We start from the raw sequence: 20,651 nt of genomic DNA on the forward strand, positions 1-20,651 counted from the left end.
AAGTTATGATATAACTTATATTAATTTTTATAAAAATTGTGAAGCAGCTGTGGATCTCACTATTTTCTTAAGTTTAAATACCTTCTTTACATGAACACTTGCTGAATAAATGACAACTTTTCAAGTTTTAGGCTGTTTTAGCCTATTAATAAAAAACAGTGATGTTTTCAGACAGTTTTTTAAACTAAAATTAGTCCACTGTCTGTTAGCATTAATGTTAGTTTGTTGTTGTTTAAACATTCAGAATCAATAGGGGACAATATGAATTGAATTAATTGCCATTCAATCATACATTTTAATGCTTTTAAGTCTGTTTATAAAAACAATTGACTTGACAAAAATTACATGCTGTACCACAGCACGTCACAGTTGCATTTTAGCTGGATAAAACATTAAATTGAAAACAACAACAGTGTTTTACAAGAACATATATAAGAAGAACGAATACAAGAAGTCTTATAAATATACATTTACTAACCAGTATTCATTGGCATAAATGAACAGCCTTGGTTCTCAGTCAAATTCAAAAGGCGAATGTTTATACCCAGTGCAAAGACTGGGGGGCATACTGTTTATGAATAATAAACTAAATTAATATTATACTAAGCATATAAACATTTCAGTGTAAAATTAACAGTATTGTACTTTGATGTGAGCTGCAAAATCATAGCTGATCTTACATTGGAAAACATCACCATCTAGTGTTCATCAGTAACACATGGCTAATTTCTTTCAAAGCTTCCAAATGTGTTTGTTTACTGAAAATGTGTTTTAGATTCATAGAATGCATATGAAACTCTTAGAACATGTACATAACCCTAAGCCTTAAGTGGAACTCTATATAAATCTTAACCCTAACTATATTTACATATATACTGTAAAACAATCATGTAAATGCATTTAACAATTTTTTTAAGAAACTGCTGTAGCTTGCATATGATGAATGGCATACTTCAAAACTCACATGTGGCACCACCTAAAGATTTTAAAGTAGGACAAAATTAAAATGCATACTAAAAGTCAACAGGATTTTAATCTTCTAGCACAGGGGTCTCCAAGCTTTTTGTGAGCAAGGGCTATCACAATGGATAAAACAATCTGGGCTACCTTTTTGATATAGTATTCAAAACTTTTGACTTGATTTTATTTTATTTGTTGATATGTTTTATCATAAAAGAAGCCGAGCTAATTAAAATATTTAATAAATAAATGTTAAGATTGAGGCTATTAATAAAATAGTTACTGTAGGACTCCGTGTGGACAACCGTGAGTTGGAGACCACTGTAGCATGTTGACTTTAGGAAACTTTCATCTACACCAGGGGTGGGCATTCCTGGTCCTGGATGGCCACTGTCCTGCAAAGTTAAGCTCCAACCTTAATTAGACACACCTGAAAAATACCATCAAAGGCTGCAGGATACTTGAAAATTACATTCAGGTGTGTTTGATTAGGGTTGGAGCTAAATTCTGTCCATATACCCACAGTTGCGGTCTTGGCCACTCGACAGTACGTGTACGGGACAGGAAGTGTGTGTGCAAGACTGTCCCAAGTCCTAAAACTGGCAAAGTGCAATGCTCTTAACCCACACTATCTTGAATACCGCTTCAAGGCTAAGCATTCCCCATAATGCATCATGTTCTGGATGTAAATTGTGAGACTTTTGTCCAAACCTTGCGAGATGACAAAAACTTTTAATTGTTCGTTAATAAATGGATATTAGATATTTTGTTAGCAAAACGTTTTATTGGTGCAAACATGTATTTTGTAAAACTTCTGCAACTGCTTTTATTACATAATTAGAAACAACATTATGCTATATATATTATATAGAGACTACTGAATAAACAAAAAACTTTAATAAAGCTTCATGATCAAAATGAAGCGCTTTTTAGAGGTGCAAAGATAAGTGTAGATAATAATCTTTAAGTTCATGTGTTCATTTTATTTTAAAAATATATATATTTTAAGTAGCCTAAATAAAAACTAATATTTTTTGGTGCAAACTGCTGCCACTACCTGGATTGACATTTTTACACATGCTAAGTTTGTCCGATCGGGTGAATAATTTAACATGCACGATGGGGCTCTTTACATCCACTAGAACACTTGGGCAAAATACAGAAAAAACATCATGTAGTGGTCAAGTGCAAAGACTGCAAATGTGGGTATTTGGACAGCCTCTGCAGGACAGGGGCCCTCCAGGACAGGTCCATGAATGCCAATCCCTGATTTACACAGTAAAAAATTCCTTTTTTAAATTTAATCAATTTGAATTCACAATTAATTTCAAGTTTCTTGACAAGCGAGGAGTTATAAAAAATAAAGTTGAAATAACTTGTTGATTTGAATGTACAGTTTCACCAATTTCAAGGAATTTTGTAAGTGTTCTGTAGTAAATGAGTATTACAGAAAGTAATACAGTGAAGTTCTTACTGTGGTCTAAACATCACTTGCTTTGGCTCATCTTACTCAAGGCGAGTAATCTCTGTCTGATGACCCTGTTCTCCTTTATCATTCTCCCTATTGTCTTCAACACTTCCTGTTTGATTCGGGACTGAAACAGTCATGTCAATATACAAGTTTTTTATAATGAAAATTTCATGAACTCAGACTGTAGGCTACCAAACTCACCTTTTCATCTGTTGCTTGAGCATTTTCATGTGGAAATTCAAAATAATCAGACGAGGACTCTATAAAGAAGCATAAACAATACATGCAATAAACATTTTATGAAGTATGAAAGCTTTTTATGACTAAATGCATGCTCTGCGCGTGCACCTTCTTTACTATGACCAGTGTCTTTAACGCGCTGTGATTTCTCGCCGGTAGATGTCATCGGAGTATCTGTTGATTTCTCGACGGGCTTTCTGTTCGCCTTGGATGACCAATAAAACCTCAAAAGGTAGTTTGTTTTCGCTATTTTTGAACAACATGGCGTTATTTCAGGACTTTTGACGTTTGACACGGTTAGGGAACTCGACACACAAGTCACCCTTTTCATACTCTTGCTTAATCTGCAGATTCTCCCGCTAGGAGTTACTTTGTTGTCGGTTTGGGATTGGGACGACTGTGAGCCGAACCGCGGTATGTAAACAGATTTACGTGGAGTTGCCATTATTTATTTACGACACTTTACGAAAACTATTCAATTACTACAAGAGACAACGTACGTTTTATTTTAGTGTAATATTTTTACGTACTATATTGAATAAATTAAAGACCTCTGAATTAAAATTCGAGATCAACGTTCCCTTCAGACTCAAAATAAATGCACGCGCGCAATTCACACTCAGCGCAAAGGACCCCTGTGGACCCTTGATGGGTAGCCATTTATTTTGCGTGACAAAATTTAGCCTGTCATCACATCATATTAAATATTAAATATAGTCTTCTTCAGTGAAAGTGCTCACAACTTTGTTGCAATCGCAAACATTATATGTAAATGTAGATTAACATGAGTGGTGATCATTTACTGAAGAATTAATGAGCTTCCCTTCACGCCAAAAAAAGAAAAAAAGTATTATTTTTTTATTTATTTAATTTTTAATTCAGTAGTTGACAACTGGAAGAATACATTTATATGTTTTGTACTGTTCGCTTATTAAATAAAATCCCAGCAGAGTGTGCTGTTTTTCGCTGCAGTATTTACAACTGCAGAGTTTGGTGCGATAAACTGCAATTAACTGATATATTCAACTGATTAGTTTTTTTAGGTTATTATCATGAGAGACACTTATTGATGTGACGAGTGCAATGCATACACACAAGCATTAAAGGGGACATACCATGAAATGCTATAATTGGGTCCCCGGCCAGTGCTTTTATCAACCTACAAAATGTGAAAAAGATCAACCCAGTAACTTAGTTTTGGTAAACCATTCTCTGCAAGCATGTGCAAAATAGGTAATTGAAATTTGGCTCCCTGATGATGTCATAAGGGGATAATACAACCCCTTAATCTGCACTATCCAGCCACGGCACTGCCATTTAGTGCAGAGATCAGTTCATTTGCATTTTTGAGGAAACACCCAAAACTGGCACATTTTTGCTCACAACTACAAAGCGGTAATTTTAACATGATATAATAAATTATCTATATGCTATTTCGAGCTAAAACTTCACATATTTACCCTGGGGACACCAAAGATTTATATGACATCTTAAAAAAGTCCTTAATGTCCCCTTTAAACATTAGAAAAGTTGCAGAAAAAGGGGCATTTACTAAATGTAGTCATCTTAAAATCATAAAAGTCACACCTTCAATCATAATACTGTCATAGACAGCGTGTTCGGTATCAGACAAGCTAAAAATAGATTTGACCCCATTCTCAGTCAGTGTGCACACCAGAAGACTGCATTTCCTTTTGTGCTCAATAAGATGTTTATGTTTTTTATTAATATAGTTAAAGCAAACAAGAAACTTTTCTATTAAATCAAACTATTAAAGAGTTAATTGTGCTAACTTTGTGAAACAGGAAAAACGCAAGCCACTTCCAGCAATCAAGTTTATTCATTCCACATTTTACATTACAAATACTTTAAAATTAAGCATTCTGTTATAAATATTTAACTGCAAATAATTAGGACTACCAAAGCACGTGTATGACTAACCCAACTATAAAATGATATTATTTTTCTTTATATATATAACTCCGTATGGATTTAAAATATAAAAATTAAAACTTATAAATGACATAGCAAAAAAATTCTTCTTCTTATAAAAATCTATTGATAAATACACCTTCCCATACACATTTATAAACTATGTAAATTTAAATAAGCAGTTACATAGATAATTTTCTGTTATTTTTCTTATCCTTCTGTAGACATGAAGCACAATATAGTGATTAATAAAACTAGAAAACTAGTGTACTGATTTACTGATCAAAAACTAGAATCAAAATGACAAGTATTACATTCCAATTAAAAATATATCAGTAAATGGTTAAAACATTATTCACTAAATATTTACATTGGTTGTAATCACAGTAGCATGAAATCAAGTAGGAAAATATGTGAATACACAAAAAACACCTGTAATATATCAGTGGTATTTTCATCCTATATAAATCAGAGAAAGATGAAAGTTATAATGGCTGAAGGAGGTCTGTGAGGTGAGACAGGTTGAAATTCACGGATTTGCACTTGTCTGGTTCAAAGTATTGCACGAATCTCGCCATCTGTGTTTTGAAAGTGTGTTCAAGTAAACCCTGAATAAATATATGATTAATCACCCAAGTTTTGAACGCTTCATTTTTGTGTACTATAGTAGTACAAACAGTAAAGTGTGCACACTAGTGCATGGGTAAGGTTCATAAGACTGTGGCAAAATGTTCCTTAGACCACAATATGGGAGTGAGAGAGCGTTGCAATAAAACTGCTATGAAATCAAAATACTACTTAATTTACCTCATGCATACTTAAAAATGAAATAACCCTTGTTGCCTCTCAGGATTATACATAATAGTAAAGATTGATATTTTAACATGGAACATTCATCGTGATACAAGGTGCATCCTAACATTACCCTAATTTACATTTTATGCTTTACAGCCAATAATGAGGGAGGTATCATCATTCTCATTAATAATAGTAGTTAGGTACTGGATATGTATATATACTACACGTACCACACATTTTAAGGAGTTTTTGTCATGCTAGGCTAGATTTTTCCATTAAGACAGAAGAGAACACTGTTTGCATTTTGCAAATATTAAATCATTTGTTTCAACAATACAGTCACCTAAACATATGTGATAATTTAGGGATTTCAGCACATAAATACATAAAAGCATTATATTAGTTCTTCTCTTCCTTAAGGGATGCTTGCGCCATAACCGGATCGCTTAGTAACAAAAGATAGAAAATCTATATCCAACCAGTGAAAAACAAAACAAGTTATCACAAAAGGACTTTCCGATTGTGGAAAGAAAAGGTGATTTGAAAAACAATATTTAGAAAAGTAGTGCATAATGGTGTCTTTAACGTCCATGACAAAATAATCAGCTATAAAACAGTACAAAAATCAGCAGACCATGTATAAAATAATATTTTTCAAATTCTCTGAAATGTGCTCAGCTACTGCAATGCTCAGTTAGAACACCAATAAACCCATGGCAAAACCCATGCAGTAAAACACTATTAATGCAACACATGGCAAATTCTCATTAGTAAATACTACAATATTGAGTTAGCTTTTTACCACAAAATCCCTGACAAATAAGCTAAAGTTACCACCGTAACCTTTACAAGAAGTATTATATAATTCCTTGTCTACCAAACCAATGATGCTTGTATGCTTCCTATATCTTTTCCATTATAGGACAGTAGGATATCTCCAAGGCTCATCTTTGGATTGCCTGACCAAAAACCTGTGTATCAGACAGACTGCATTACTGGGTCTCTGCCCTCCTTAGTTGTTGCCCTTTAGGTCTTTGTGGCATACAGTATATGCATGATTACATCAAAGTAAGCATTTACTTTGTTTTATAGCATATAATCTATAAATATGCTTTAAGATTTTATAAGCGTATATCTTAAGCATCTGAATGTTGTTAGTGTTAGATACTGTATAGAGGTCTTTTCTCTAATCATAAATATGTTAAAAACCATCCATGTAAGCCACAGAGACAAAGTGAATGTATCATAGGATTTGTTGTCTCCTGCTACAAGTCACGATTCGGTGTATGTTGTTTAAATGAGTAACTTTGAATCCACATTTTCCATGCAACCATTTTGGATTAGTCAGTGAACTGCTGAACCTTGACTTGAAGTCATATGAATGTGGCTTGAATGTGCCTTCTCTTTGCGTTCGGACAGATTCAAGTGAAAACGTGACCCATTGAAAAGGACAATAAAGATAGAACAGTAATTCAGAGTCAAGTCTCAGTCTAAACATCTATATTTTTAAATCTAATGCATTCAAGTCTTCATGCGCACCAATGTAGCTTTTAAACAAAAATCAAGATTACAACATTTTCTTTTAGCATTCTCTTCTGCAAAAAAATTAAAAACTCAAGAATAAATACAATTTTAGACTTAAAAAAGAACTCTAAATAAAAAGGACTTAGCAAAATGAAAAGTGCATGTATACGAATAGCACAGCCTTGACCTCCCAGATCAATTCCAGCGGAAGGAGATGTGGCGAGGCCGATCTCCTCCCTCCTTCACCAGAGGCTTGTGAAACTCCCGTCCGGCGCGCGAGTGAATGGCTGCCCAGCAGTATTCACAGTAGTACTGGAGACAGGTGACGTTGGCGCAGAAGAAAGGGGCGAACTTGCCCCCGCAACGTGTGCCTTGACACTCATCGCACAGCTGGTCATCCAGTACATATGGCTTCACTTCCACCTGGAAAGGTAGAGACTTTCAGCGTTGCACATGTAATGATAGAATAAAAATTTATGTCAGCATTTGAGATTTCACGTGAAAAACGGTGATAGTGGAGTGCATTACTTGAGCTCCTACCCGTTTATCGATCTCTCCATGTTGAAGTTGCACAAAGCGAGCACTGATGGCAGCAATGTAGCTCTGCTGATTGGAGAAAGCCACCCGTCCAGCCCCTTTAGGATACTTTAGCTCAGGGTCAGTGTCAATGCCAGCATAGCACACCCCGCCGTAGAGTCGGTCCATAATCATCGCAAGCTCCACTGTCATGACATAATGCATCAATAAAAAAAACATGACATTAAAAACAAATGATGCTGCAACATGCCTGTATTTCTACCAGGCCGTAAATCTATTAAAAAACTATTTATTACTGTATTAACTATTTTTGTAACATCTGAAACCCAAAACCAACCAGCTCGTAAAGGTCGAGGAACACCTCCGACGAAGATAGTCTTCCTAGGGTCAAGAGGCTGAGAGCCATCCATCACAAAGTCACTGTCATTCAGATTCCAGGGCCGTATTTGAACCTAGTTATATGAAGGATAAAGCAAAACATTTTTTTTTTTTAAAGGTAAAATATCACTTGTGTTATTATAAATCCCCATCCCAATGAGTTGGTGCAAAAGTTTAGTTTCACCATTTTTGTATTTTTAGGTTATATATAACAGCACCTACTTTTGGAGTGCTCTACTGTTCTTTTATGATTCACACAAGAGTTTAAAAATAAATCACTCAGGTACAGCCAATATTCAGGCCTTACTGGTTTGTCTTTGATTGTTGGGCTAGATACACAGAGATAAAGCTTCCCATCCTCTTCCATACAGGCATCAATCAGGGCCTGAACGGAGCTCTCGTCTTGGAACAGAAGGAACGCATACCCTGAAAGAGAACAGGTTTGCTAAAGACATGCATGCAACTAGCGGTCACCTTTACCTGAAGCACTTGGAAAGGCACATGATAACGTCTTAACCAAGAGTTGAAATCAGCAAATCTGACTTGTGCATTTTTCACAATGGTAATAGGCTGCATTTACACTACATGTTTGAAGTATTTCAAATTCGTTCATGTGGCACAGATCGGATATGACCCACGAACGTGTGCAGATTCCGATATTCTCCAATCGGTTTCAGCCCTAATTCATATGTGGAAATAAATTGAATACATGCATTCGTGTCCACAATGTAATGGACAGATCAGATATTCCCATCTCAAGATGTGCCGTGGTCATTAAAGGGATAGTTCGGCCAAAAATGATATTAAACCCATGATTTACTCACCCCCAAGCTGTCCGAGTAGCATATGTCCATCGTTTTTCAGACAAACACATTTTCGGATATTTTAGAAAATGTTTTAGATCTTTCAGTTGATTAAATGTAATGCTACGGGGTCCACCTATAGTCCACGACCTTCAAGTCCAAAAAAAGTGCGTCCATGCTTCACAAATTAAATCCAAACGGCTCCAGGATGATAAACAAAGGTCTTCTGAGGGTAATCCGCACAGTGTTTTTGTAGAAATATCCATATTTAAAACTTTATTAATGAAAATAAATACGTTCCGGTAGCGCCGCCATCTTAGACTCCTCTGTATTCAGGAGAGAGTATTAGTGTAGTGAACGCACTTTTCTTAGTGACGTATGACAAATTCGGAGGGCGGGGGCACAGAGCAGCAGCAGAGTAACCTCCGTAGGCTGGATAAGCTCTCATCCTAAATGCGTACGCGACTAAGATGGCGGCGCTACCGGAAGGTAGTTATTTTCGTTAATAAAGTTTTAAATATGGATATTTCTACAACAACACCACGTGGATTACCCTCAGAAGACCTTTGTTTATCATCCTGGAGCCGTTTGGATTTAATTTGTGAAGGATGGACGCACTTTTTTTGGACTTGAAGGTCGTGGACTATGGGTGGACCCCGTAACATTACATTTAATCAACTGAAAGATCTAAAACATTTTCTAAAATATCCGAAAATGTGTTTGTCTGAAAAACGATGGACATATGCAACTCGGACAGCTTGGGGGTGAGTAAATCATGGGTTTAAAATAATTTTTGGCCGAACTATCCCTTTAAATACGTGACGCTAACAAATGACATCCACTCAGGTGGACACCACCCACGATCACATGACTGTTCTTCGCAGCACAATGGAGGAGTGTTAAGTGTAAATGCAGATATCGGATACGAGTCGCTTTTAAAAGATGATGTAATAAAACGGATACAGGCAACAAATCGGAATTGGACATCAAGATTTGCTGTATAAATGCAGCCTTGTTGCATCTACCCAAATGGCTCTCAAACTTACCTTTTGGAGGAAAGTAAGATTTGCTTTCTGCTTTATGTGGCCAGTCCACAAACAAATGTCCGAAACGCCGAAAACTGGCAGTAATTTCATCTGAAATTGGGCACATGCATGTATAAAATGTTATAAATGAAAATGCAACAGGAGAGCAATACTTCTTAATGTATGACTTAGTACCTTCGTCTATATCTGGGGGTAAACCACCAACAAAGACCTTGCGGGAGAAGCGCTCAATGCGTTCACCATTCTGATGAGGGAAACTGTGGGGTGATCCCAGCGCACTCAAGCTCTGATCAGACCGCTCATCTTCCCCAAAATTACGCTCATCCTCCATAGGAAACAAGGATGAGTGACCTGTCACACAATAGCCCCAAAATTCATTTATTAAAAAAAAACACAACTGGAGGTAGCTGCTATTAAAATCTAACCTTTAAAAAGACACATCTTTCTAGCTTTTATCTTGGAAAGTAGCAATTAACCTCCTTGTTCATTTGAATACAATGAGAAAGGGCGAAGTTTCTAAAAACAATACAAAAATCTTGCCTGGCAACCAACACAAAGACATGCTGTAACTTGAAAGGAAAATCACACAAAGAGGAGCAAAGCATAAACACGCTTCCGAGATCTTTACCTCGTCGTCTTCCGTAATTCCTCGCTGCATTTGAAACAAGACAAAATGCATTTGAGAAATGATAGCAATTTTTAAATACACCGTCCATCATGTAGCACTTTTTGCATTAAACTCTGTCAAGCTCATGAATGTTTAAGCATAAGCAGTGACCATAAAATGTAATGCTTAGACAAACAAACAGTGAAAGATCATGCACGGTTAAAAGGTTAGTGCAGTTTAAACCATTATTTAAATATATTTTTTGTTACGAATCTCATCAATAAGCTAAAAGGAGGGTATTATACGTTGAGACTGTGTGAACACAACCAAACCAGGTCTGTGAAAAAAGTACATGTACAAACTCATGTCAAACTCTCCAGTGTCTGGCCTAGATTAGGGGATATATTAGGAGAGCATCCCTATGTCCCTCTTCGTAAACTTTTATAGCCATGCTGTCTGAAAACATCATCCTATGGCATCAAGCACAAAGCTTTATTGCTAAGACGCATGTTATGATGAGACTGAAAATAGCAGCAGTTGGGCCTAACACTGATATTGGATTTCAAATCATATCCATTAACTGTATATCCAAAACAAACTGGAGTCTTGACAAATTTCCGATCTGCTGGTTAGGGAATCTTACGTCTGTGTTATGGAGATTAAAGTCATGCAATTCAGCTAATCCAATACATAAAACTATGTAGACCCGATGCAACATTCATTATGAAGCAAAACAACAAATCAAATGCCAAACGTTTTGTAACAGAAGTTAATATGCATGATTCAGAATGCAGAAGTGCAGCAGATATAAAAAGCAAAGCAAACAACAACCATTAGTCATTTTGGGAAAAAAATCATCACATGCATTAAAATACATGATCACAATTTAAATATACAATATTAGAGGGATAATTCACCCAAAAATGAAAATTCTGTAATAATTTTCCTCACTCTCATGATGGTATACATTTCTTTTTTCTGATGAACATGAGGAAAGATATTTTGAGGAATGTTTGTATCCAAACTGATCAGGAGCGCTATTAAATTCCATAGTAGGAAAAAAGAATACTACAAAGTGAAGGAGGATCATGAACGATTTGGTTACAAACATTCTTCAAAATATCTTCCTTTGTGTTCATCATAACAAAGAAATGTATACAGGTTTCTAACAATATGTGGGTGAGTAAATGATGACAGAATTTTCATTTGTGGGTAAACTATCCCTTAAGGTTTTGAATCAAGTTATAAATGTTCATTAGATTCATAGAAACCGAACTGAATTTTCTTAAGTGTAGGGGAGGTCCTTTTTTTTCAGAAACATTTTTCTTATGCTAGTTAAAAATCTGAAAATTAAATTGGTGTAAATAAATGTATGCCTTTGTGCATATGACCAAGCATAAAATGTTCATCCAATCTTTGCATTCAGTCCAGGTTTGTCTAGTCCGTGGAAGTGGACTACTAGTTAACTGTTGACACTGGTTGTTTTAAGCGGGTAAAATCATTTAAATCAGCTGTACACCAACTGTTAATCTTAAGGTAATACGATTTAATTTATGAAAGCAAAGCTTTGTTATTTGGGCAAGGATCAGTGGGATAGTTTTAATTAGCCATCGGTCTGGTGTTATTATGTAGATCTGGCAACCCGGCATGTTCCATTACGCCATGCAGACCAAACAGGAATGGAAGGCAAACAGTGACAACCCTTATATTCCTCTTGAACTGACAAAATATGGCACAAGCAAATAATTCTTAGAAACGACTATGAAGAAAAAACATTTGGATGAAGAAATGGTTAAAAGCAGAGGTCATGTGTTTTGGAGAATGTGTGGCTCTGGAGCGTGCTCTAAAGCTAGCTTCCTATTGGTAACCTCTCAAAAACTGAGTACCAACCTTTAACAACCCTACCATAGTTAAATTTTTCATTTTGAGCTTGATTGATTCAATTTGTTAAGCCTTTGTTAGAAACAGTGAATACCTTTCAACGAATCCTGCTCGGCTCTCATAATGTCAATCAGAGAGTTCTCTAGAGAGTGCATACTGAAACCATCAAAAGACCGACTACGCTCCTGCAAAAACAACAGAAGAGACCCGTGATTAGACCTTGTCATATCATCCTACAAGTATAACATGCATTGATGATGACAATTCACTTTAAGTTACATCACAGTTTGAATGAACAACATTAAAAGCACCAGTCAAAAGGCAAGTGATTTGCCACTCCCTCCCCTTTAAACTTCTACCTAAATGCACAAATTAACATAAAGAGACTGAACTGATCATCACTTGCCAATACACTGTCTTAATGCCTTGTCGGGTGGCCTAGCTTTCTTGTATGTCTATGCAACAAGCCCATTGTCAATGCTAGTTGCACTGGTCATATTATACTGGTGGTAAGACATAAAGTATGATGATATAAAACACTAAAGGATATCATTTTTGCTTTTTACATTACAAGCTGTCAATTGTAACCGTTGCATTCAAAGTAACTGTGAGAAAACATATCCAAATAGATGTCTTTAAAACCCCAGGCAACTGTGGCAAGGAACCAAATTCTCCAGAAGGTAAAGACAAAAAATAAATCTAGGAAAGAACCAGAGAAGCCAGTTTTATATGATGTAAACCAACAGCACCATTAGATAAAAGGATAAACCGATTACGGGTCCAAGAGATAAGGTAATTCCTAGTGTAACAACACCTTTTATAAGTTTGCTTGTAAAAAGACACTCATAAAAGAACACCGATGTCACCTGATTTGGTGTTTCATTTTAATGCATTGCACTATTGCATATAGCCAGGGTGGTGTTGTGAAACAACAAGCCTGTGCGTAGCGAGAAAAGGGCCTTCTAACACAATGCAAGGTTTGTTCTTGGTATTAGGCTACAAACTGAACAGGGGAGGACACACCAAGCATGTGAAACAACAGTGAGCTTTTTACAGCTAATACTGTTGACATTGTAATTCAAACAAGAACATAACCTCTTCGTGTATCAGTGCAATATAACTCAAACTAACTACACACCGCTAAATCATTCTGAATTTATAGTTCGACAGTAACTTTAACAGATAATATCCAAAGTAAAAAATATCCTTTAATGCTAGAATTAGTTGAATGATATATAGTGACCCTGGACTACAAAACTAGTCATAAGACTAGATTTATACATCATATGAAAAGCTAACTAAATAAGCCCTTTATTGATTTATTGTTTGTTAGGATAGGACAATATTTGGAGATACGACTAACTAAAAATCTGAATCAGAAATATTGAGAGAATCGCATTTAAAGTTGTCTTAATGAAGTCCTTAGTAACACATATTACTACTAATGATGAATACATTTATGATATTTACAGTAGGGAATTTACAATATCTTCATGGAAAATTATCTTTACTATCCTAATGATTTTTGGCATAAAATAATTTTTTTTTTACTTTTGACAGAGATACAATGTATTGTTGGCTTTTGCTACAAATATAGTATACCCATGCTACCGATGACTGGTTTTGTGGTCCAGGGTCACATATAAGGACTAAAGAATACAGTGGTCCAAATTTAGAAAGTCCCCAGTATTCATTTGACACGTTACAAACACTCATGACAACCCAATTATCCAGGATAAGTAAATACCCGACTTTCCAATTGCTCTCCTTGTTGCATGTGCTGTATTGTCATCCCCTAATTCTGACTCACTCATCCATGTCTTTTTATATCGGTGACATTCACAGCTTGCAGAAGTGGAGCAACAGCCCCGCGTTACTCATCCGAGCTCCGATTCAACACATTTATCTAACAAACCACATGAGCGCTTTGCCACTATCAGATTAGGTTCGGCCAAAGGGAGCAAAAATGCAACAGATTTGTTAATTCTCATCCCCACCTCATGAATAATAAAGCGATCTCTATTGTTACCTGAAATGGAAAGATGCTGTCATTACGGTTTATGTTGTCCTCCATCCAGGGTTTAGCATTGAAAGTGTTGTTACGGGGATACTTCTGTGTGGGGGTCTGACTGTTTGGGAAAGATTTCTTTAAAGGTGAGATCGAATTGAGAGGCGTTACCCCTCCATTCAGGCCTCGGCGATATTCCCGGCCCTGAGAGCCCCCCCATCCTCCGTATCCTCCACCTGGGCTCCATGAAGTTGAAGATGGGGTGGAGGAGGGGCTCTGATAGCTGCCCCAAGGTGAGGGAGGCTTGCTTAGGTTGTTCCCCAAATGGGGCAGCTGGTTGAAAGCAGCACTACGATGGGAAAACGGAGGTGGGTGGGGGCTGGCTGAGGACCTGCGATGCTGAGGGTGCTGGAAGTGGGGGTGAGGAGAAGGATGGTGCTGGGATAAAGGACTCATCTGGTGGGAGAAACTACCCCCAAATCCTGTACCGGTGTGATGAGAGAAACTTTGAAATAGCAGCGGAGCAGGAGCATTGTTAGTGGTAGCAGCCTGGTTGAAAAAGCCGACCTCTTCGATCAAAGTGGAGGGGTTCGGGGGGATAGCAGTGGACCAGCTGCTGAATCCAGTAAGGGATGATGATGAAGAGCTACTGGACTGTGCTAAAGTACCAATGCCGGATGTCTCTTGATAGTCAAACCCAGATAACACCGGAGACTCGAGTCGCAGACCCTCTTTTCCGTTGCCGTTCTCCATGGTCCCCTTCTCAAGTGGATTCTCCTCCGGCAAGGCGTTTTCCAACTCGGAAATAATTCCTGGCGTTTCTTGAGAGAGCTTCTGCTTATCTTGTCCTTCTTGACTCTCCTGCTGCGGCTGCTGAGACTTGGACGTGTCAGACTCCAAAATCTCATCTTGCACGTTCGAGTGGGTGGTCACTGCCGGGAAAAGCCAAGCAGACCCAACACTTCCACCATTGGTAGCGTTGTTGTTGTTGCTGCTGATGAAGGCCGGTGGGCTCGGTGGAGCCGTCTGGTGATGGATCGGATGCTGCAGGTGTGGATGAATTCTTACAGGGAAAACAGATTTGTTCGCCGCATTGTTTTTAACCAAGACCCCAAAGCCGTAATCCCCCATTTATGAATCCTAATCTCTAGTAAATCTTCACTCGTGTGTAATTTCCTCAGTTTCTCCTAATACCTTTGTTGAAAGAAAGGAAAATGCTTAGATATTAAAATATTAAACAGTTGAACTGGTTCTAGTCATTCTTATATGATTTTCTTTGTTCAATTTAACACTTAAACCAGTTCATCACTCACATTCACACATATGTATTATGCTAGGTTTATGCACTTTCATTTTTAATGAAATCATGAAGGGAGACGCTGCAACGAGAAACGCCATGATAAGTCAAAGGGAGTGCACGACATCGCATACATTTCTATTGTAAGCAAACCGTACCGTTTTTCAACACATCACGACATCAAGTCATTCTGAAACAGGCCACCATATCTAATAATTCATCACGACAGATGACGGATGACATTTACGCATTCATTTTAAAATCACTTCTTGCGTGAAAATGCAATTGACCTACCGGCGTTCTTCCTTATTTCAGCACTGACCTCCTCTCTCCCGACCATTTAAATACAGGAAAATGTTGATGACGTCTGTTGTGCGATATGGGTTGTGTCCCCCTCGATCCAAATCAAGGCTTATAAATTCTCCGATTTACACTGACGCGTCGATTAAATCCTACGATTGTGAGGCGAAATGCTGTGTATTTCTGTCTCACGTCTTATATCCGACGCTTAAATATGTCAGATGTCTCGGTTAAGCCACATTGACAGTGAAAACGCGTTCGTGGTCTGCTTGCTTAATGACACAGTGTATCGCATTCGGCGTTATAAGCGTTGGCAAGCATTACGCGTCATCGTCGGACAATATAACGTACACGCGACACATTTCGCCTGTCGTTGCTAAAGGTTTGTCAAAAACTAAACCGAGACATGATACAGGTTTTCTTACGTTTCCAAGTTGCAAGGACAGGCTGCAGATGACCATGGTTTGCGAGTGTTGCCACAGACCAGCCAATCCTGTTGAACTTCCGTCTTTAACCCCGCCCTTGTATAGTAGATTCTCCGCCCAGGCGTGAGTAAGCGCGGCATATGATTGGACGCGAGTTTCCAGTTCACACCCTTTTCTCAACCAGTTACTTTCCGAGAGAGCTGTACCTGCCCAGAATGTAAATAGCCTACCTTATAGGACCGGTTTTGAAATGTTAAATATTTACTGACATAGTTAAACGAAATAAAATACAAAACTAAAATACTAATAAATAATTGCATGATTAAAGTAATTAAATTACTTAAATAAAAAAGCATTCTTTATTTATGGCAGACATGTCTAAAGGAAGTCTGAGAGAAATGTGAGATAGTTATATTAACTTAATAATTAAAATGCCATAGCTTCCCTTGGTAGGTTGTAAAAGAAACATTTTCTTAAAGGTTTCAAAGAGAAACATCTGATGACAGAACACATTTTTCATTCGCTTTCATTCAGTCTGCTCGCTGCAACTACTTATGGTCTATATCTTTTTAATGATGGGTTTAGAGGCACAGGGAAGCCTTCAGTGGTCCAGTTGTAGTGATCCAGTTTTGTGCTCACTGCAGCCTGCAATCCCATTAAAGTAAGCCGCTGCTATTTTCAGCCTGTATTTCAGCTTCAGTGCTTGTTTATTCATGCCTGGACCAAATCAAAATCAATCAATTTCTCTGCAGCTCTGGATTATAAAACCTGAGCAGCATCTATTCAATGAATCCTAAGTTCTTTAGTTTGTGTGTATGTGTTTAGGTTGAGTGTTTTTACACTCAATGCCCATACACTCTTCAAAAGGTATTGGTTGTTTGCACTGATTTGGACATTTCTAGGTTAATTTAACCCAGCTGTCCCAACCATGTGTTTAAACAACCCAGCATTTTGGATTGAAACAACCCAGCATATTACAACCCAACTGCCTGGATTTGTCCCTGGGTTATTTTAATATTTTTTAGAGTATGCACAGAAAATAAGTGTTTGCCTTCTCTAATAAATATATTATATGCTTATACCTGTTTTGTTTGGAATAAATAATTAAATCTTTCTTCTATTATCAACAAAGCTCTCCGAATATAATAATTCTTCTTGCATGCAAGTCTCCTCCTTTTAATGTCATGCCATTAAAAAATGCAAATGGCAGCAGTCATAAACTGCCACACATGAATCTGCCTGTATTTAAAATGCATCTATCACTGACATCACTCTCTTTCTGTTTCCCAGAAACCAGGCAGATCCAGGACCTGAATAACCATTTGTGGTCTTTGCTTTCATCAGTCTGTCTGTGGGTCTGTCACAAGATCCTAAGCGCAAGGTCGTCTTTTACAGAAGGACGAGTACAGCGAGGGGGCTGCTCAGAGGGTTTAAAAGAAAGCCATCTTCACTTGTAGCCCACAATGTTGTTATGTCTGACACATAGCATTGTAAATGGTTTCTAGACATCCCGTAGGTGAAAACTGTTCAAGGATTTAAGAAAATTATGGTGACTTTAATTTCAATGTCACATGCAGTAAATGTGTAAGATTTCTTTACTTAAATAAATATCTAAATTCATGGTAGCAAAGATGCTTCTAAAAAAAGCAATTAAAATCTCATCTCTCCATGGCAACAGTATGACTGACACAGCTTTTGCTTTGGAATGATGGCTACAGAGTATATCACGCATGCATGTGCTCTCAAGGTTAAATATGTGAAGGACGTTAATTTAATGTTCATCACATTCCTCAGAATGTTAATGAAGCTCTGAAAAACTAAGATGGGATGTGGCTTGTTGCACACTCAATGAAGTAACATGCATCTTTACGTCAGTAAAACGTTTTGGTTAGAAAGATTCAAAAGCTCTTCTACCTCCCATTTTTCTCTTTAGGAGATCATTGGCATATATTCTTAAATGTATTCTCAAAAGCTTTTTCCACTACAAAGAACCTGAAAGGTTCTTCAGATATTAAAGGTGCCAAAAGAATGCATTGAAATATTATGTTAAATTGTTCTCTGATATTTACATGAAAGGTAAGTGACTATTTAGTACAAAAAATAGAAGCATTTTTATATCCATTTACAACCCAAGGATTTTGACCCCAGAATGAAATGGTCTATTACTTTATTTGAAAGAGTCATGAATTGTAATGTTGAGCTCTGCTCTGATTGGCTGTTTCTCAGAGCAGTTTATTTCAGTAGCTTTATGTGTGTGTAAACAGACCTTTGAGCAAAGATACAGAATTTGAGGAATAATCAATTGTTTGGAGATTGTTAATGAACGTTTCTGAGTGATAAGTTTATGTTTTTTCAGTATGGACCTTCAAAACCTTACTGTAACATCAATAGTAGAACTTCAGCCTAAATGCTAGCATATAGCATTAACTAGCATATAGCGCTAACTCGGAAGTCACAACTTTGTTTTTAGCATTGTAACAACATACTTAATTTAATGGGTAATTTAATGTTGCAGGCGTACATCTTGACTGTAATGTCACAGTCGGCCTTTTGCACAAGGTTTACATAAGAATGAGAAAACAATCGTGTTTAATCGTGTTTAAAGCTCTTATTTTTCATCTATGCCTAGGTACAGTATTACATTCTACGGCACCTTTAAAGAACTATGGAACCGTACAGCCAGCACCAGTCCTTATGGCATCAAGTAGCACCTTTATTTTTAGGTGTGTATTTAGGCCTTGCGACACAGAACTGATGGCTGAACAGTGAGCAGTGTTAGCAGAGGCATTGAGCTACAAGTACTGCAGTGTCATAAACCATGTGCAAACACTGCAACAGCTGGGAAAGGACACTTCCCTCCAGCTCCTTCACTCTGTTACACTAACAAAACACACACATGCACATTTTCTCACCCTCCCTTTCTGTCTTTCCCGACGTGTGGCTTACAGCTAGGTCGATGTCAATGTATGTAAAGGGACAGCTGGAAAGATGACCGTGCATTTCAGCAGCCAGTGCGGCAGGGAGATTCTGCCTCTCTCTGTCTCTCTCTCCTCCTTTGACCTTCCTCTGTGTCTTACATCGATTTCCCTGCAGTCCTTTATTAGGTTCTCTGTTTCCATTTAAATCTTCAAACTACTGTTTAGCATCAGATCTCATTCCCTCTCCCCAGCTCATTTTAAACTCTCCTCTATCTGTGTTAAAGGGGAGACGATATGGTGGTTGTTGACTGCTAGTGTTATGTGGCACATGCCCAGCCCATGTGACTTAGGGCTTTGGCCATGTGAGAACTTCTGCTTTGGCCTGGCAGCGGAGAGGAGAGTCACAGTGCAAGAGGATGAACACACACATGCACACACACGCACGCACACACGCATGCACGCACACACACACACACAGTGAGTGAAATGCATCAAGAAACACAGGAGTACAATGGCAGTTTTGTTTTCTGACTGAATATCCACTCCACAAGTCATGCACAGAGCAACAAAGATTTCCTTCCAAAATAGAAACAAGGCAACTACAACTACAGCTCTAAATAAGAACAATATTGTCTAAATGTGATAATATAAATCTAAAATAGTTTTTTTTTTATGTGAAACTTTAGACCGGGAAGGCAGTATATATAATTTTCAAGTTCACATTAATGTGTAATCAAATATGAAATAAAGCATTTTGGGGGAGGGGAGGGTATATTTGCCCGAACCCATAGTACTCCCCCCTTCTTACTGGGATAGATATACCAGCAGGGGGTGGGGTGGAGGAGGGATGCTGCAAAAGACACGTCAAGAGACAAATGTGAGGGACGGCCATATTGAGACCTCTTTGCACTGATTGGTTGGATTACATGACCGTGCTCCTTCCCAACTAAGCAGTAAATAGTAAAATAAACTTGAATTGTTTTATGTTTATTGACCTTTTATGCAGACACAACATATTGCAGAATAAACAACAGTTCTGCTTGTTTTAATCCCCCATATTGGTTTCCAAACTTTTCAAACTCATATAGGTATAATCTATCCCTTGCTTTGACCCATTTTTTTAATGAAAATATGAGAAAAACACATTTTACCTCTTTTATAATTAAGTTATTTTTATTTCCCTTATCATTTAATAAATAAAATCTAAATTTATTTTTAAAATATCAAAATAATTTATGGTATTTCATATAAAAATCATTGTCATTGCTAGTCAATAATTGGATTAAACTATTGTGTCTTTCACCACAACAGCAAAGTGACTTAGCTAGACCCACCTTATCCAAAGTGGGTCCCGAGTAAGTTCGAAAACCCCTGATCTAAGCCATATAAAAAAGAACATTAATAATAATAAAAATTATAATACAAATAATAATAATAATACAACAACAACAACAATTATTATTATTATTTTTATTATTATATAATATTATATTATTATTATTATTATAAGAAGGAAAAATAGTTAA

General features: G+C 37.2%; 1 protein-coding gene and 1 long non-coding RNA gene across 8 annotated transcripts; both read right to left on the reverse strand.

Annotated features, from left to right (window-relative positions):
- Positions 1–2,488: 2,488 nt before the first annotated feature.
- LOC135751599 (uncharacterized) lies at positions 2,489–3,313 on the reverse strand. The gene is made up of 3 exons (XR_010533026.2): positions 2,780–3,313; positions 2,633–2,691; positions 2,489–2,555 (listed from the first exon to the last, which is right to left on the reverse strand). It is a non-coding gene; the product is annotated as an uncharacterized lncRNA (long non-coding RNA).
- Positions 3,314–4,492: 1,179 nt separating this feature from the next.
- Positions 4,493–19,427, reverse strand: cpeb4a (cytoplasmic polyadenylation element binding protein 4a). 7 transcript variants are annotated; one of them, XM_065271273.2, is made up of 10 exons: positions 19,154–19,427; positions 14,207–15,379; positions 12,272–12,362; positions 10,318–10,341; positions 9,864–10,040; positions 9,690–9,779; positions 8,148–8,266; positions 7,800–7,914; positions 7,466–7,647; positions 4,493–7,363 (listed from the first exon to the last, which is right to left on the reverse strand). In XM_065271273.2, exons 2-10 carry the CDS (start codon positions 15,314–15,316, stop codon positions 7,121–7,123), a joined length of 2,151 nt encoding a protein of 716 aa, XP_065127345.2. In that variant the 5' UTR covers positions 15,317–15,379; positions 19,154–19,427; the 3' UTR covers positions 4,493–7,120. The 7 variants fall into 7 exon arrangements, with proteins under 7 accessions (XP_065127345.2, XP_065127344.2, XP_065127343.2 ...); XM_065271272.2 differs by having other exon boundaries at positions 19,120–19,427; XM_065271271.2 differs by lacking the exon at positions 19,154–19,427 and adding an exon at positions 16,208–16,413.
- Positions 19,428–20,651: the final 1,224 nt, after the last annotated feature.

Source organism: Paramisgurnus dabryanus, chromosome 16 (genome assembly GCF_030506205.2).
Source record: "Paramisgurnus dabryanus chromosome 16, PD_genome_1.1, whole genome shotgun sequence".
NCBI classification, from domain to species: domain Eukaryota; kingdom Metazoa; phylum Chordata; class Actinopteri; order Cypriniformes; family Cobitidae; genus Paramisgurnus; species Paramisgurnus dabryanus.

What these genes read in the sequence shown, in the direction of transcription:
- cpeb4a (XM_065271273.2), bottom strand. Translation starts at nt 15,316, where the DNA reads ATGGGGGATTACGGCTTTGGGGTCTTGGTTAAAAACAATGCGGCGAAC. An exon ending in GAATTACGGAAGACGACGAG is followed by an intron (nt 10,041 to 10,317) that starts GTAAAGATCTCG and finishes ATTGTGTGACAG; the next exon opens with GTCACTCATCCTTGTTTCCT. An exon ending in CAACAATCAAAGACAAACCA is followed by an intron (nt 7,915 to 8,147) that starts GTAAGGCCTGAA and finishes TCATATAACTAG; the next exon opens with GTTCAAATACGGCCCTGGAA.